General features: G+C 38.3%; 1 protein-coding gene across 1 annotated transcript in view; it reads right to left on the reverse strand.

Annotated features, from left to right (window-relative positions):
- LOC139733328 (uncharacterized) overlaps positions 1 to 19,808 on the reverse strand; it is a 29,721-nt gene that overhangs the window by 3,814 nt on the left and 6,099 nt on the right. The window contains exons 4-12 of the mRNA XM_071644166.1: positions 17,712 to 19,024; positions 17,062 to 17,127; positions 14,706 to 14,771; positions 12,975 to 13,049; positions 11,012 to 11,083; positions 10,201 to 10,323; positions 8,557 to 8,708; positions 4,973 to 5,086; positions 2,490 to 2,603 (exon numbers count right to left, since the gene is read on the reverse strand). Coding sequence (XP_071500267.1) covers positions 2,490 to 2,603; positions 4,973 to 5,086; positions 8,557 to 8,708; positions 10,201 to 10,323; positions 11,012 to 11,083; positions 12,975 to 13,049; positions 14,706 to 14,771; positions 17,062 to 17,127; positions 17,712 to 19,024 — 2,095 coding nt within the window. The remainder of the gene's footprint in view (positions 1 to 2,489; positions 2,604 to 4,972; positions 5,087 to 8,556; positions 8,709 to 10,200; positions 10,324 to 11,011; positions 11,084 to 12,974; positions 13,050 to 14,705; positions 14,772 to 17,061; positions 17,128 to 17,711; positions 19,025 to 19,808) is intronic.

Consider the following 19,808-nt stretch of genomic DNA (forward strand, 5'->3'; position numbering starts at 1 on the left):
TGCTTTCCTGCATGAAAATCTGGACAGAGAAAACCTAGATAAGTTTCTGTTAGGTTTGCTTCCTGCAGTGAAACCTTAAAGGGTGTGTACAGTTCTGGTCGAGGTGAGGATTTAGCTTTTAACATTTTGCGAGATATTCAGAAACCACTCTGTGAGATGTCAAAGAGCATGCAATTCTAAGGGGTATCAAAAGTTTATTTGATGAAAATCGGTTTTGAAGTGGCTGAGATATCCAAAAACAAGGTGAAACAAAGAGATCCTAATAAAGTTGGGGCATGTAGTCTTTTATTATTATCACTTTTTTGGATATCTCAGCCATTTGAAAACCAATTTTCATCAAATAAACGTTGAATCCTTCCTAAAATTACATGCTCTTTCATATTTCATAGAGGTTTCTCATTATCTCTCTTAGGAATGTAAAAAACATGAATCCCCACCTCAACCAGTACTGTACAGTCCCTTTAACTTTACAGGTTGCTCTATGACATGAGGGAAAACCCCATTGTCAATCCTATTCTTCATTTTCTTTCTTTTTTTTCTCTCTGTATAACTCTAGGCTAAGCACTGCAATTTATGCCCACTATGAGTGATTTTGTACAGCACGAGTAGCATATTACATCTCAGATAATTATAATCGACTGTTCTTTTTTTTTTCACGTATACATGTTTACTACCGTAATTTTTTCGAGACAGAATCAAGTTTGTGGATCATGTTTGCGTGGACATCCAGGGTATTATTATCGGACACATTCATACGACTATCAAATTTGTAACGTATTGAGTTCTATACGTTTTTCTCTCTGAATAAGCAACAATAGCAACTCCAACAACAACCACCTTCAGGTTTGTTTCGTTATCAATACGAAGAGATGTTTAAAGTAAAGTCATCATCAATAATATTTTCAACGCTACTGCACTCATTACATAACAAGAAATTATCATAATATTCTGATTATTTTCTTTGTTTTTCAGCAACTTCAATCTCAAACATCTAAAGTTTCAAAAGAATTATATTGTGGATTTTGCATTTAAATTCTTCGATTTTTAACCTTTATAGGGCCCTATCGCTTTTTAGTTATGGAGTAAACAGTGGTCTGGATTTTACTTAGACACAGACCTTTAAAGAAATGAATTAATATGTTTATTAGAAGAGCAGACAAAACAGCAAACCAGAAAGTGGTAATTTACGTGTAAGTGCTGCATGAATGGCTTTTGGTTTACACCGCTGAAAAGAACACACATTTTACACTTGTACACTCCGGCATGCACCAGTTCATACATGAATATTTATGACATAGTTTTCATGAAGACCTATCCAGTTTTTAAATACTTCAGTTACAAATCAAATCAAGAAAAGGTCTACAGTGACCTTTATCTGCACAAAATCAGATTGCGACTGTGAACTGGCTTATAGCCATCATGGTTCACTGCATTAATAATGATATTCGTGCACTACTACAATGATAGAGGGCTTATCACTGCCAGCCAGCAAATACCAAGACTGTGCGCTGATCGGACAGTGATGGCGCTAAAGTAGTTTACTGTACGTGATAGGCAGTAGGCTGCACTTGTCGCCGACCGTCAGCCGTTCTTTTAAACGTTGTACAGTATTCGAAACGAACAAACATACACGTAGTTCATGTTTTGCTATACGTAGTGTGCTAACACCCATATTTTGTTTGTTTAAAGGGACGTTTCAGTTCTAACGAGATACTGCAGGGACCAGACTCGGTGGAGTTCACTCAAATGCAAAGTAGAGATGTATCACATTTGACCAAATGCTGTTATGCATGAAACATGTCTTTCAGTGCGCCATGATTGTGATACGGTGATAAATACAGGTTAACTGTTTCTTGTAAGTACAAAAAGTATTTTCAGCCTCCACTTTTTTGGTCGTTTGTCGAACTGCTGGATATCGTAGTAAATACTGCCTCTTGTGCACTCAGGTCAGCTACGATCAGCAGAGAGAAGTCTCATGGTGGCAGTAAATAGGTGGCCGCGTCTCTGGCGAGTACATGGGTCAGCAAAGCTCGAAGAGATGTGAAGTGACGCTACGTTGATGCCTTGTGTCACCTTTGGACAGTCTTCCTACTAAAAAGATGCACATTGGAAACAAATCAATCTTAGATAGTGGCTGTAGATATAAACTAGGACCAATGCAACGTTGGAATATTACTGGTATTATCGGAAGGAAATCCGCCATAAAGATTGAGAAGGTGATAGCACAATATAGTCGTTGTGTTAGAGCTCTTCTAGATGATTGAAATCAGCCATCTAAACATGAAGTATCAGTTGGTACTTGTCATTACTGTATGCCTGCATAACATTCTGCAGTGTAACTGGCCCAAGGCGACGGAAATTTCAGAGAAAAAAAAAACATCAACAAACAAATAAATGAGCAAACAAACACATTAATGATCACCTTATTACTTTGAATTAAAAAGTATAAGAAGCAAACAGAAAAATGAAGAGAGTGCTGTCACCCTCACCTTTCAGTTTTCAGGGCATCTGTTTTAAAGTTTGGGCGGAAGTCGGATACGTTGCAGACGCTGTTGCCTTGGGCGGCGCCCGTTTTCAGCCGATTCTTGTCGTTCCCAGACAAGCTGCATTGGAGGCGAGATAGAGAGAAAGCCAAAGGATGGATGGCGAGTAGAGAATGGAAATAGACAGATGAGCGAGAGGGAGAGATAAAATGGGAGAGAAATGAGATGTAGGGTGAGAGAGCGGGAGAAGAGGGAGATATAGGGATAGATAGATAGATAGATAGATAGATAGATAGATAGATAGATAGATAGATAGATAGATGGATAGATAGATAGGTAGATAGAAAGATAGATAGATAGGTAGATAGATAGATAGATAAATAGATAGATAGATATATAGATAGATAGATAGATTGATTGATAGATAGATAGATAGGTAGGTAGATAGATAGATAGGTAGGCAGATAGATAGATGGATGAATAGATAGAGATAAATAGAGATAGATGGACAGAAAGAGAGAGACAGGAAAGAAGGATAGAAACAGAGAGAGAGATAGAGAGAGAGAGAGAGAGAGAGAGAGAGGGGGGGGGAGATGAATATCGTTGATGCTCTTCCTTAATTGCTTTGCCTGAAAACATCACACGATTCTTGAAAATCACCCACAGCACAGCAAAAATATATCCAAGCAACAATACTTATAGGACATAGAGATGAGGAGACCGTGAGTGTTAACCCCTCACATCTTCAAAACTTCAAACCACTTATAAAGGACTATAGTGACAGAAAACACAACATCTACATCCCTAGCAGACTTAGCTCATGCAATGGATTCAAATTTCGTTTGGCAGCCACGGTGGTAAAATGTATTATTGTAAAACGCTTTCTTTTTGATGATGCACTCTTGCTAATTCTACCACTTCTGGAAAGTACTTTCCTTAATTACTTTTGTTTTCAGAGTTAGCCATCAACAACAGGAGACGATGACATCTTGCATTTTATTTCCAATTTGCCTGCAGATGCGCTGTCAAACATTCAACATACATCGTGCGGTGAAATAACATCATTTTTCTCAAAATCAAAATCAACAACAGGTTCGTGTCAAGGACGGCAAACCTAAAACTTGGAAACAAAAACAAAACCAAAGACAACTACATATGACATTGACCAACTTAAGAGGGCAGTGTTTCATTTCTCTAGGAATTAAGATTTACAATGAAAATTATTATATAGGCATGAAATTTCATAAGTTGTAACAATGATCTGTCAACAGTCAACATTTCGAACTAAGGATGTGACATCTATACACGATCAAAGTCTCCACATTGCAAAGCACCATCACACAGTTGCCATGGTAACAATGACGTGCAGTAAGGTAAGGTAACCATGAGGTGATGACAAGGTTCTTTCCGAGGAAAGAAGAAGAGAAAATGTCACAAAAGCCACATTCTGGTTTCTCCGTCACCGTCTTACCATAGAATCACTGTGGGATAGAGATCAAACGATGGAGAGATATCGTGTGGAAAGAAGATTAGGGGTTCCGTTAATTTACCAACAGCCATAATATAAATATGATATTCTTTGACAAGGTTATGTGAATGTCTACTAATAAAATATCATCCAAAACTCAATAGTGCCAGAGAAATGTACCGTTAGCTTCAATGATCATGGGTGCGAAAGAACAGGGCTTTGTAATTAGCTGAGTTAGATATGAAAACACAAAATCTTAACAAGGGTGGAGCGTTTGAGCGTGTATTTACAGTATATTATGTAACATGTATAGTATAAGGATATTGGGCGTATTAATATATGTTGTCCAATGATTCCTAATGGCACATTGTACCTTTCAAGGAGAATGAGAGATTACCAAATGATAACATCGTACGCTTGAGTAAAAATAAGACATAGTCCGCAATGTTAATTATTGCAATATGGCGCTTAAAGCTGCAATGTGTGAAAAAATAATCTGTTTTAATGACATGAAAGATAAATTTGCAGTTGTAATCAACATTGGAATGACGAATTCAATATGACGCCTATGAGCTGAGGAAGCAAACTTCGTGTTCATCTTGTTAAAACATCAAACGTTTAAACGGTTTCCACAGCTTATCCATATCCGTTTAAAAGTTCCTTTCAAAACATCCAACATCACAGGCCCTAAAGTTTACTGTATCGTCTCAACAGTAATAATTCTAGCTAATTTCAAGCCCAGTTATCATGTATCAAGTAGCAAGTTGAGGTTAGATTTCAGGCCCGTAACCAGGTATGAACGTGCTGTCATGTCATTACATTTACATCATAAAATAAAGGTCAAATCTTAGAAGGCGTAAAGGCGCTTGAAAGAACCTAAAATTACTGTGCTCCAAGGGGAAAAAAATCAAAATCACACCAAATTAGGTCGACGAAATCGAGCAAAATGACAATTTTCTGGTAAGAATTCTTTCTAGTCCAGTGGCCCATCTCAGCATCCAATCCCAACCCTTAAACTCACTCCGAATGCCTGACGTAGTGCTCAACGACAGACGACCAGTTGGTTTGCTGTTTCATCGAGCGCCACCGGATGTCGTGTATTTCACCTAGGCTGACGGTGGTGGTAACCGGTGTCCTACGGGGTTGGTTAGTGGCAAGTCAGTAGTGAGAGCAGCTGCATACTATACTAACAGTTTTGTGGTTAATGCGGTACTCAGTGAGCTGGAGCAATATCATTCAAAAAGGTATTGTAATCATGAGCTGTTCTACATAAGTTGAAGACTAGCAATTATATAATGTCGCCTGACATTATGATTACGCTTAATACAGCCGTAATGAGCCATAAACTTGTGTTTTTCAGACTCCAGAGCCATACCTTAATTACAAAAATGGCTAATTTCTTATTAGATGGTAAGTATTAAAGATGAGATGACTCAAAACTCTTTCACCACTTTTTTTTTCTAAATGGATTGCTCCAAAAGAAATTCGATGATTTTATTTAAGAGTACTGCTCCAACTCATGAGTACCAGAAATGGACAGTTAGACAGAAAATGAATGGGATGAGGTTAAATGTCGGATGCAATATACTGATACTGACAGACCTCTCCACACTAAAATCTCCATCTTGTACAATCACTTGCCTCGCCTTAAGCAGTACATGATTGTGGTACCGTGGATGTTGCATCACACTTTCAAAAGTCGTTAATGATTTGGAGCTAACAACAATTCTTTAATTGTACCTTGTAATTATGTACTTCAATTATGAGCTTGATAACGGGGAAAAATGTACTTTGTTTCCAGTCAAATACTAGTAGCAGCTAGAAAATAAACGGTGCCAACCGTCATGTGTGCCAGCAAGAAAAGCAATACACACGAATCGACCGATAGATGGCGTCCTTTGCAGTATGGTTACAGTCTTTTGAGAGTTTAAACCTGTACGCACTGCTGACGATGATTATATTATGGAAATGATAATAATAATAAGCACAGATGGAGCCCTGTGTGTTAAGGTCTGTATCGTTTGATAGCTTCTGTATATGTTATTAAAACATTAACATGGGAAGGCAAATTAGTTATTGAGTCATAATGTTATATGAGATTTGAAAACACATGAAGAGACAGAGCATGATTCCCAAGCGGGTCAAATCATTCATGAGTCTGTCTCCTCTTTCATCAGGTGGTTAGGGATGGCGGGAAAAGAAATGATAAATGGGAGCAAGAAAGGAAGCTTTGATGGCCGCAGGTATGGGAATCAAGAGAGAAGTTGGTAAGTCGTTAGCCGAGCTCCATTCAAGCGTTGGTTAGAGCTACTTACGTTAAGGTTTGCCTGGGAATGTCTCTTCCTCTTTGGAGCCAAGAGTGGTAAGCGGGTTTGCGTTTTGTTACCAAGAATTAGCGGTATCAAAACAATTATATCAGTCAGTATTCACAATGAATATTAATCACAACAGTTGAATGTCTAGGTCTATAACACTTGGAAGTTAAAAAACTGGTATATGTGGTAGATAATTAAGGATATGCCGTTAGATTGGATTACTGGTAATGATCGGATATTGATGAAGTGTAAGGTTAAAGACTCCTTCTTAGTATTTGACCGACTAGAAGTAAACTCTTTCATGACCGCTGTCATCTAATCCTTAGAAAAAGAATATTCGGAGGGTTCTCTTTCACAAAAGAAATTTGGTACGAAAAGATTTAGTGATTTGGATGGCAAGAAAAATGTACACTTGTTGAAATTTTAATCTAAAAACAAATTGCCAGCAAAGTAATGAGAAGTAGTTTATTTGTTTCTGTGACCAAATGACTGTTTGTGTCTTTGCTCTAGTGGGGATGTTCTAACATGCATGGTGTGTTCAACAGATATTGATGTTTGCTATCGAATTTCAAGCAACCCTTCCTTCAAACATCGCATGATAAATGTATGGGATATAATGTATAATAATGTATATATTATAGGGTAAGCGTAAATCAATCAAGCTTTTAAGCCTTGCATTGATCAACGAGTGGATGGTTACGGTTGGGGAGTATAGAAGCTCTGGAGTGAGAAAATGAAATAAAACAAACAACTTTGCGGAAGAAGATACGTGAAATACTTTCAGTTCTTGCCAGATTGGACAACATAGATGGCAATTGATTTATGTGAACAAATTCTTCAAAACGTATAAATTAAAATTATATTGTATTTATAGTTTACAGATTTACAGTTTTAGAGAAAGAGAGTGAAGAGAAGCAATCACTTGATGAAGTGGTGTCATTTTTTTCTTTTTTTTGCACTGTATTTATATCACTAGCATAATTATGAAAGGAGGTATGAGATTACATCCGTGTTGGCGAAGTCCGGACGACAAATCCTATATAAGACCAACTCTATCGGCAATCAAACTTTATCATTGTGATGAATGATATTTCTCTACGGAAACAGCCCCCTTCTTAAAGTCATCAGACCCACGAACCAATATTCGGGTAGGTATTACATCCGCACAGAAGCTCAGAATTTGGTTTTCCATGTCACTTTTTCACACAGTTTCCAACGGAATTAGAGAAAAGTACACAATTTTTTAAAAGGACTATTTCATGTTTAAACGTATTTCAGCTGGATGAAACAAAATTAAGACAGATATAATAGTTAAAAGAAATGAAGAGAGAGAGAGAGAGAGAGAGAGAGAGAAACTGAATGAGAGAGAGAGAGTATGTATTATGTTTGATTTGTGGAAAAGAATTCACCTTTTGTTTCTTGCTTTGTTTTTATTTGTATTGTCTGAGATGGTGATTTGATTTGCAAACGTCATTATGACCATAGCTCAAAAGACTTGAAATTGAATGGCACCAAAAGTACGTCTACCATGCAGTGGATAGCCACTCAATATCATTCACGCTGAGACCCTCTCCACCGGACACACGCATCTTCATCCCTACATAACTCCCCATTGATCAGATACCACCTGCCATGCCTGCCGTGGGGGGAGAGGGTATTTCAGGAAGGCATCGATTTCTTTCCCCCTTTTCTCTCGACAGGTGGAAGATACTTTCGATGACACAAAAGGTGCGATATCTCCCCGCTGGGGGAGGACTTGGAAACTGTGAGTCTCTAAAACGTCAGGCTATATTTATTTGGAAAAAAGCTGTGATTTCTTCATTTTTTGAAAAGGTACAATAGCTATAATTGGAAAGTCACATAGAGGGAGATTCTTATAACATTATGGCATGTAAGCGAAAGCCATAGTCCATAACCGTTCTTAGTAAGTTAAAAAAAAAGAATATTGATTTAAAAAGTCGTTACAAAAACAAATTATCATAATGTTAAAGATTACATTCATTGTCAATGCTTTTAGATGCTCATGATATGTTTACATTGGGAATTTGCTGGTGTGTGTCGCAGTACAAGTCGTCAGAGAAATTAGAAGTATTATACCTGTTATAAGTAAGTTAGTATCAATGCATACTGTTTGTCATTCATGATAATATCACTACCGTTGTTTCAGCTATACTGATTATGAATAAATCGAAAACAACAACAGCAACAACAACAGAATATATAGGCCTACATTATACGTAGGTCGATTTGTTAGCTACACTATCGCTCCTGATGTTAGTGTGATACTTACGCTTTTCTCTTGTGACGTAACTGGCTCTCAAGATTCTCCTTCCACACGAAGGCGCTCTTGATGTCGCTACTCGCACTTTGCGTACGGAGACCCGAAGCACTGCCGTTTGCGCTTTCGGCCCCGTTTCGGATATCTTCGGAACTATCCATTCCCTGAGGAAACCATATATATAGATGCATTCAAATCTAATCCAACGTCCGTTGAAATTGAAATTGAAACGAAATTGACCATTGTGGGAATACCGAGGTGAAGGAATCTGAAATAGGTTCAGTTTACGAGAGAAAGAAAATCTACGGACCAGACAATCAGAGGAATAATATTGTTAGCGGGCACAAATCAAATATCGAAGTCCCCAAATTCATGTGAGCAAACATAGGTTGTGAAAAAACTTCAGAGGAACATTTCACTACGAAAAGATCATAGTTCAGTGTGTAAAACTTCTGAAAATTTCCACCATTGATTGACTTCAAGACATTTTCAGAACATAATACGTGACACTTAAACATCAACAGTATTTAAACACTATATATAGAAAAAGCTGATTTACGAGAATGTTCCTAATGGAATTTCTTGGATGGTACGTCGACACAAGTTTCCATAATGTCAAACTGTCATTATTCTAACTGTGACGTATATAGGCATCTGGAATACAGTTGCCGTTCAGCGTAACGCAGCGATCGAGTTTCCGACTGATTTATCGGTCTAAATTGATCGATATTGGGGGAAACGTTTGGACTATAATAACATCAATGAAAGATCAGCGCGAGGAACCCAACTCTGGTCGACCATATGTCCCGGCAGATTCTCAACACTTGACACGAGCATCAATCTGGCAATGCTTTTTAGTAAAACTTAGCCGTTAGTCTTTATATCCCATGACTACTCTATAGATATGTAGGTAACTTCAAACTGAGAGCTGTGTGGCAGAACCACGCAGGAAAGTACGCTATAAAGTGTTGAAAAAAAGATGCGCTTTATATGGAATTTTATTATAATTACTTTATAATTTGGCATTCTCAGTAATTATTCAGTTTTGAGACTGTGAATTCCCTACTATTTATTACATTAAGGCAAGGAAAGGAAAAAAATAAAAAAATCATTACTTGGATTATGCCAAATGTAAATGTTTATCTTCAAGTTAAAATATAAATTTCTATTGCAACCTTTCGTCAAGAACCCTCGCGATGCGAGCAGGTCAAAATACGCCAAGATGTGAGACAAGGAGAAAAAGTGAGGAAAGATATCGATGGGAAATAAGTAGGTGAGGAGATGCAGAAAGTTATAAGATATAGAAAATTTGAGATATATGGACGCAATGACAGATGGGTCTAATAGATAGCTACCTCTCTATCTAGATGGACATATAGATGAATAGATTTATCAATATCTAATTCCTAACAAGCTAGATGGATAGATAGATAGATAGATAGACAGACAGATTATACAGACAGATAGATAGATAGATGGGTAAATACAAACTGAAATAGGTAGGTGTAGATAGATAGATACATACAGCTGTAGATAGACAGATAGATAGGTAGATAGGTAGGTAGATAGATAGGTAGTTAGATATAAACAGAGAGAGAGAGAGAGAGAGAGAGAGAGAGAGAGAGAGAGAGAGAGAGAGGGTGTCTAAAGTCATACCTGCGTGCCTGAGTTGTTGTAGAAGAGATAGTAGTGTTGACCATAGATTTTCTTGTGAGCATTTTCCACAGCTCTCTGTAGCGGCGTCTTAAAGCTCTGAGGCCGGAACCCTGGCGGACCGCGCTACATCAACGATCAGACAGAACATCACACAGAAAATTAATGCTGTTTCTTACAGGCCAATCGGACCACAGACCTATTTATATGACTTCTTATAATACAGAGATTTGGAGCAGGGTCTATATAGCAAAGAGAAGAGAAACAAGACCGTATCAAATTCATGAATTGTATCAATGTTCAAAGCATAATTTTTGTAGGTAAGTCGAACAACCCGCACTGTTTTTTTTTTTTTTTGTAATTCTTAGCATGTAAAGGAAACGATGTGAATTTTGCAGGCTTCGCTTTCTTCGAAAAAGCATTAACATCAAGAAATCAAGCAGTTATCTTGGTGGTAATTACGAAGAGGATTTGAAGCAACTTTAATTCATAGGGTCATTAGGGAAACGGTTACAAATTGCATTCACAGATATTCTGGCATTCAAACATTATCGGGTAGCTAATGACAAACATGAATGAAAATAAAATGACACAAAAAGAGCAGTCAAAGATGATTGGATGAGACTGTTGTGTAGTTAGAATGGAATAATATTTATGATATGAGGCATTAGTAAGAAGAGTTGATAGATGATTTTGAACAGCAGCATGAATTGTGAAAAAGTTGTGTGGAAAAGGAAAATACGCTCCAAAGAATTCACCACCCGAGATACTATTGGTGAGGATGGTCACCTGCCGGCCAGCTTGGTCCACTTACCCGTGGTACTCTCTGCCTGCCCAACACTTGGGACACTATACGATCTTTGTCTCGATCGCTCTCTGCTTGGAGCTGATTGGTGCACCAGAAAACATCATCCCATGACAAGAAAAACGTCACATGAAGCATGCAAGGGTGGTAGACAGGGGAACATGCGGAATTAATTAATAGAAACATGCAGGAAGAAAGCTTTCACTAGTCAATGCTTACATTTGTGATCACAATAAAGAAGATCATAGCAGACTGGAATAGGATCTTTGGATACTATGAGTCAATGAAAAATAAATCCTTCAAGAGCATGGCAGTTGTTTGAAGAAACTTTGCCTCTACAAGCAGCAAAGGTAACGACAATGCTAACTCATTTCCACCCACTCTTCTGTCTGACAAACGACAAACGATCATATCTACCTATAGTTTTGACCCATAATTTAACAATGGCTACTTAAGAAAGGGATGGATTGAAGGCAAAAAGGTGAAAGTTTCAGATTCTTTCCTCTCGCATAAACAGATAACACCTCATGCGAAGCTCTAGTTTGGAGGGTTTTGCTTAAAATCATTTCGGTGATCTACCAGATATTTATGCAATTGTTGCATAGAGTAATTGCTTACATGAAATAACCTAAGCCAGAGTACAGTTTTGTCAACAAGCACGACCAAACAAATGTAACCTTTGATGCTTATGACCATATTTTTCCAGATACTAAGTTTTCTCATATTATACATAATATTCTTAACAATCAAGACATTTTGTTGTTGTTGTTGTTGTTGTTGTTGTTGTTTCGGATATCCTCTTCAGGTAGAGACCTTCATATTGAATTCACCAATAGCAATATTACCGTCATTCGATAATATACTGTCAGATAAAATTGAATTTAGCACTGTGTTATGTACATTTTCGTGCTTGTTTGGCTCTTCCCACATTAATATATTTTCTTTAAATGACTGCAGTCGCAATCTATTGCTATTTCTTTGTCATGTGGCGCATGTGGCCAAGCGATTTTTGTCACAAAGCGATCAGTACTGCTACAGTTTGGTTTGTAGGTCACGCGCCGTCTTTAATCTCTCGTCGCTAATGAAGAAGTACATGAAAACAGATTTATCAAAGCCGAGGAAAGCATCGTTGATATAATTTGTAAGCAATAAAAACACAATGTAATCAAACGTCACCTCAAACATGAAAGTACGATGTATTGCACCTAATTCCATGACTTCGGGATGAATTCTGTGCGTGTGTGTGTGTTTGTGTGTGTTTGTGTGCGTTGAACTTCAGAGTAAGAACATGAAACAGAAATGTATGAAGTAAATATCTCTTTCACAAATTTGATAACGCCAGTGCAAAACGATGCAGAATATAAGGTTCAAAAACAAAACTGCAAAATAAATCGCTTCACACAGGAATCATTTTCAGAACGACAAGGCTTCAGAGAGGATATTGATTTAAGAAACAAACAAACAAAATAAATAGCATTGCATATAGGAACACACAATAATGATAGTGAAAGGTCGTACGGCATGAAATATACAACAGCGTAACAACAAAATTTGGTTGAAATGTATGCATTGTTCTGAATATATACAGTGTGAATGAAGCAAGATAACAAGGTATCAAACGTGACTTAGATGACTTTGATAACAAGACGTGCATACATTTGGTTTAGGCCTACTACTTGGCTGGTTTTTATTCGCTCAGTGGTCCAAATACATTCAATTTATTCTTGAAAGCGTTTATATTATACGTAGAAATGACAACAATACTCATATATAGACAAAGTCACAAACACAAGACCCATAACGTTAGGCAACTCACACACGGATTTGATAACCAAAACTAACCAACATTAGTAAGGCCGTTGTTGTTATCTTCATAATATAAGAACACAATTAATGGGGTGGGGGGGGGGGGTGAGGTAAAGAGTCATCAAGTGCAATATGCAGTCAGTACATATCCACAAACGATATATACCTGGGATTTCTCGTTGTTTCTTTTCCTACCAGGTTTCGAAGCTGCTTGAGTTGTTGGAACATTTGCTTGCTTTTCCTTTTGAATTAAGCGTTAGTGTTATTAGTACATAATGAGATATACACAGAAAAAAAAAACTATAGAGATGATATTCTTCTACAACGAAACGTAAATGTGCTTAAGGGTCAAAGTGCAAAGACCTACAATTAATTACTCACACACTTACACTCGGTACATAATTGGTAAGTTTGGTTTTTTCCCCTATGTATGACAATTTATTTGTATCTGGATTGAGCTAGTTTGAAACCACTAATTACCAAGTTTGGGGGAGATGTAAACAATGTTAAGTTTCTATTAAAAAAATACATATATTTCAAATGAACTGTAACCATCACCTAGAGGTAACCCTATCAATGGAGTAGAAGACTATCAAAGAACTATCTTCAATCAAAATACGATATTGGCTACATCTCTTTTAGGATCATACTTCATAAAGACGTCAGGAAAGTTGCAAGCTAATGACATTGCCTAAGGCTCCTTCAGCAACACCTTATTTCATTCCATAAATGGCTGTAGATTAGCTGTCTCCATGGCGACTGTGTTAATCGTTAGCTGCCATTTTGTGAAGTCTCCTTTTGGAGAGTAGGTGGTTATTCCTGAAAGCATGCACGAGTGGCTTTATATCTTATGTTGTACATGATACCATTGATATAAGTGCCATATAAAGTAAGCTATATGAAATGAGATGCTATATCTGACGAATTTTCCTCACAACTATATGATTATGTAGCAGATGAATTAAGTTGATAATCATATAAGCAGTGTGCAAACAATATAAGCGATATGATCATTATATAATATACCCTTACGATAAATACTCTCCTATATAACACACAACAACCACTTTGACACTGTCACGATATTACGTATACGGGCACAAGACAACAGGACTCTTACGTGTCAATTCTATAGCTGCATACAGTCCGACAAGAGTACTAAAACAACATTCTGTTCTTCTATTTGAGTATTAAACTAAATGTGCAAGTAAGGAGGGAAACAAACTAGCTAGGTTTTCTACATGGCAGTTCTTGCGTCTTATTGCGAAAGCATTATCATGTTTGTGCTGTGCAGTAGGGCCTACTACAACAGTGAATACAATTAAAAGCTTTTGTTCGAAAACGTTTAGGACTTCCTTGTCTCTATTAGATTTAAAAGGGTTATCAATATTATAATATATACATTTTATACTGCTGCTTTGAACTTTGAGTACTTTGTGTTGTGATAGCCATTATTCTTGCGGTCATCGAAGTGGTCAAAGTTCTTCAAAGGGGTCCATCTGAATATGTTAATTTACTATCTTTCTTCAAAAGAAATATCAAATTGAAACACTACCCTTTCTTTCAAATTGATATTACCTGCACCGCTGGCTTATGTGAAATTCAATTCATTGAGTACATCAGCACAGCCATTTTGGAACGGTATTCGTAACCGATATTTTAATGGTAAACAAATTAAAATAACAAAACAAAACAAAACATATTTTTGGGGCTCAGCTTTCAGCTGTAAAATGTCACAATCATAACTTTGTTCCAGGTCTACATGAACCACCTGACAGAATTTTGACCACAAGAAGGCTGGAAGCTAGACTACATAACAGCAATAACTCTTCGTCTAATAAGACTTCTCATATTGTATAGCATGAAGTCACAAACAGACCAGAGATAGCCCCCATACCTGACGGATATAGTCCGCTGAGTGCACGCGGCCCTTGTCACGTGCAAGTGCCGCTTTAAGAAGCCTCTGAAAGTGAAAGTGATAGGAGCCGCACCACCGAAGCAAATAAAGAAAAACAATAAGAGACATGTAACAGACAATTTAGAACAAAGTTCAGAGCAATATGGTGCATAAAATGCGCGCGTGACTGATGCACAACAATCTGATCTGCCAGTCTACCATTGAGGGGGCGGATCTAGCTGTTTGCGGGGGGTGGGGGGGGGGGGCAATGACGATGGGTCAGTGGGTCATGACGAGTAAAAACAAAGTCTTTAATTTTCTTTTTGTTTTGCCATTGGGCTGAGCCTGAGACAGAGTGCTAGGAACATACTATGTGTCTACACACATGATGGCGTTTTTCTATGCACATCACATTTTCACTTGGCGGCCGGGGGGGGGGGGGGGGGAGAACTATCCCCCCCCCCCCTCGTAGATTCCCCCAACGTATTGTCCAAGATTATGTAGTGGAGATGGCGTACAGGTAGAGCCTGTTCCATTACTCGTATTCATTTAACTTGAAGGTAGCTGTCATCTCATTGGAATAATACATTGAGCAAAGTACATTCGTTGGTGAAACCAGACCAAAGGTCTCTCATTATTTTGTATCCAGTTGATTTCGAAATGAAAATGTATTATAGCTTTGAGCAGTGCAGTAGGCGAAGAAGATAAATGGAGTGCGGGTTGGGATAGAGGGCAATGGGATCAATTCAGTGGGAACTATGTGGGTTGCTATGGTAACAACGACATACATCCCATGACAAATAGCGGTGCAACTAGGATGAATGAACGTAACTGCTCCTACTTTTGATAGTATAGCGCGTAAAGGTCTTATAACATTGTCAAGGCGACACGTAAGAAGGTTATCCCTCCTCTAACCCCCCACACAGGTGGTGTGTGTTTCCTACGTAAATACGACTGGGTCATGCTCGTAGACGGATGATAAACTTAAAGGTCATGTTCTCTCAGCTTGGGGACACTCTGGGTCTGGATGGAGAATTTCATCACGTGACTACTACTGGGCGTGGTTTCAAGTAGAGGCTCGGAATATTCGCACATGGAACATTTTGACATGAAAATGTACGTGTGAAAATTATCAAGGTGGGTTGACCAGGGATGTTCCACGGAGAATGAGATGACATAGAATACTTATTTTATCAATGCATCTTTTTTCGAGATAACATAAGGTGGTGTGTAATAACAGCGTAGTGCTGCTGCTAAGTTCCAGTCTGATACAACCAAATCTGATCTCTCAAAGAATAATTGTGCAAAATGTAGTATGTCATATCATTATGATTTGATATCACCAATTCTATTTTCATATCACCATCATTATAAATCTGTAATCTGAAACTCTATGAAAATACTATGAGATTATTCAGGATTAGGTAGTAACATTTAAAACAGTAATGAATAGAAAGAATGCTGCAATTATTATAATCTACTAGAATACGAGTCGTATTAGTTGTAATGAAATGCATGCATTGCGTTTATGTGTGTTCTAATGATGTTTGTAAACCTAACCTTGCTATCGAAAGAAAAATGGAAAAGTAAGGAAAAGATGAAAACATGAAAAGCAGACATGAAGGGACGTTATCAATACTGAAACATGAATTGCATTCACAGACAGCCCATGGATTGTACACATCTTTCCTTCTTTCACGATTATAATGCGCAGTTTCTTTATTGCTGTAGTTCCAAAGGTTACAACAGTTCATCTGCAGAGAGCAAATAGCATCGATGATTTTGATAGTCGTTCAGCAAGTAATTGTTCAAAGCTTTCTGGAGCATATACTTTTAAGTTAAGCTGTACCTTTACAAACACTTGTACTTGCACTAAGTACACTTGTACTAATTACTGTTTGAATTCATTATGCAAATTTGGTGGAAGAACAATGTGTGAATGAACAGAAAATAATCTCGAAACCACGGGATGCCGTTCAGGGACTTCTAAATAAATCAGAATTGCATCCTTTATAAAACATGCCATAACCTGTTCGGTTTCACATTATTTAAAACCTTGGAATATAGGTTAATTTCAAAATGATTTCCACAGAAATGATTAGAAATCTCTTAAGAGGCCATTTGCTGTCTGCAGATGATCATTTAACAGGACTCAAACAAAAGACATCAAAAACAATGAAAACTTCAAAAAGATTTACAATCTCAAACACAAGACAACCATGAAACACCCCGTTTTGCATCTAACAATAATATGATACACGCCCGCAATGATATTGCTAACATCTACAACATGGAAAGCGCTTTTTAGGTGCGAATGTGTGCATTTACAGTGCAGTGCCGAATATCCGAGACTTACATGTGTTATATCCGAATCCAACTCCACTGTAGTTTCTTCTATTGCACTCATAATGCTGTCGTTATACTAGCAGGAAGTCAAACAAATATCAAGGCAAAAAAAAAAATAACAAGAATAAACACCTCAATCTAAGAGGACTAGAAAATAAATGAATGTGATGCACATTGTAAACTTGTAACAAGGGTCGAAATGCAGGATACAGTGTTAACGAATTATTGTTCCTGTATGTAAAACTTACAGTTCCCTATAAACATGGTGTGTTAACAACAAAATGATGCAAATATTTTATCAGACATCTTCATTTACCAACTGTGATGAACTGCGATGTATCACGTCCACTGTACTTTTTCCTGTTAACACTGTGGTGTTTTAATCAGCTGAGCTCTTTTAATCTTTGGGAACCGATGTGTGATAGCATAAACGTAATACCATTGTCATGCGAAACATCTCAAATACAACCCACCAAGTAAATAATGCAGTAACTTATGCGAAAATTACCAAAGTTGCTTTTAGCAAAAGAGAATAGAATATGCAATGACGTCGTTACGCTATATACCAACCACATTTTAATCTGTGAGTATCATAAAGAAATATTGTCAGCACTTTGTCGAGATCATATTTATGTTATCAATAAGGAGAAGGAAACCTACCTTGACGTATCGAGTGTCTTCCCGCTCGTTCTTCTTGGCGGGTTTAACCTCGCAAACTTCCTCCGTGTCATCATTCTCTCGCCTTGCTGGCTTCCTGTAGCTGATCACTGGTATCCTGGCCGTCTTCAGGTTCACCGTCCCCCTGGGTTCTCCCCTGCGACCCTCCACCTGGGAAGCACTGGGTGACGTGTGGATTTCTCGGGTCAGGTTCGAGCTGACGACAGGTGGAAGACTGGTATCACTGGAAGGTGAACCGCCCTCTCCGTTGTGTCTAGGAGAGGGCCAACCTGCGAAGGATTCCGCCGAGGATGTCACCTCTTCACCGCTCATCAACGATGCGTACACCGAGTCCCGCTTGCGACTTTTGTTGACAAGTCGCCTCTCTAGCTTCGGTGCACTGGACAACAGATCACCGATGCTGACATGAGCGGCTTTTGGAATGTATTCGACTTTCTTAGAGTCTCTTAAGGCTTCCTCGATCAACATTCGTCGCTCTTGAGAAGTTCTCCTTTTTATGCTCTCCGGTGGTAGTGTTGTCAGCGTGTCTTCGGAATCACCTTCGGCTTCGAGCAAGTCCACCAGTTCGTTCATTGGCAGGTCTCCGGCGAATATACCTGCTCGAGGATTCTGCGAGTGGGCGTAGGAGAGTTTCACGGGATTTGCAGGTATGGACACCTTTTGCGTGACGTTGGCCTTGATCGAGTTTCTCATGGCGGCTCGCCGGAGTTTATCCTCAGCATACCTGGTCTTGGCGGAGCCCGCCCGCCTCTGCCGTAGGGAATCCCTCCGTTCCGCTCGTGACACTGGTGCACTGTGAGAATTGTTATATCTATGTATCTCTTCAGCGTCATATCCATTCTGGAGGACTTTGACTTCTGCGTCTCCGTTTGGAAGACTCGCTAATTGCTGACTCAACTCCTCCACAGTCACTGTCTTATTCTCTGTCTCCAGATTAGTCACAGTTTCTACAGCGCCCTCACCGACATTTGTACCTTCACTTCCTTTCTGGGAGACTCCTTCGTTCGGTACTGTAACAGCGTCTTTACTTCTCGTGTTCCCTTGACCTTTTCCCTCTGTCCCCACATCCTTGCCTTCCTTCTTTTCCGCTGCTGGTGACTTCGTTTCGTCACTTGGCGGCTTCTCTACTTTCTCTTCTTTCACTTCTTGCTCGACTTCTACGACCTCGATATCCTTATGGAGGCAGAGACTAACGTTGACGAAGGCCTCGTAGTCGGGAATATTGGAACATTGGTGAACGGTGGTGCACAGAAATGGCTCCCAGATTTTGGAGGACGGGACACCCTTTGGAGCGTCTACAAATACACAGCAACATATTAATCATTAAAAAAAACCCAGCCAAGTGCAAAGATGACAAAAACATATAACTATCATAGTGTAGGATGCTTCTTTAAAGGACAAGTTTACCTTCATAAACATAAGGATTGAGAGAATGTAGCAATATTAGTAGAACACATCATTGAAAGTTTGAGGAAAATCGGACAATCTGTTCAAAAGTTATAAATTTTTGAAGTTTTTGTGCAGTAACCGCTGGATGAGAAGACTACTGCAGTGTGTGAATAACTTAGATGTCACATGCGTACAACAATATAAGGAAAATATAAAGAGAATTTCACAAGATTTCATCTTTTGAAAAAAAGTACACATTCCCCCGACTCGTTACCGACAAATGTTATGGGTAATATTATTCCCCCTGCCTTTAGAAAGAGGCAGGTCAAGTGCTCTTTTATTATGCGTAAAAAGTGAAAATATGTTGAATTTTCTGTACATTTTCTTTATACTGTTGTACGCATATGACTCACAAGCTGTAGTAGTCTCCTCATCCAGCGGTTCCAACACAACAATTTTAAAAATTCATAACTTTTGCATCGATTGTCCAATTTTCCTCAAACTTTCACTGATGTGTTCTACTAATATTGTTGCATTCTCTCAATCCTTATGTTTATGAAGGTGGACTTGTCCTTTAAAGTTTAATTCTATTTGTTCTGTATCTATTTTTTCCTTATTTTGCCTCAGGTCTAAGTGAGAAGTCTGTAATTCTACCAATTTGCCATGTTTCATCAACATAACATTACACAG

The sequence above is a fragment of the Diadema antillarum genome, unplaced genomic scaffold (genome assembly GCF_040938485.1).
Source record: "Diadema antillarum isolate AM-2024a unplaced genomic scaffold, OU_Dant_1.0 seq00000471_RagTag, whole genome shotgun sequence".
Lineage (NCBI taxonomy): Eukaryota > Metazoa > Echinodermata > Echinoidea > Diadematoida > Diadematidae > Diadema > Diadema antillarum.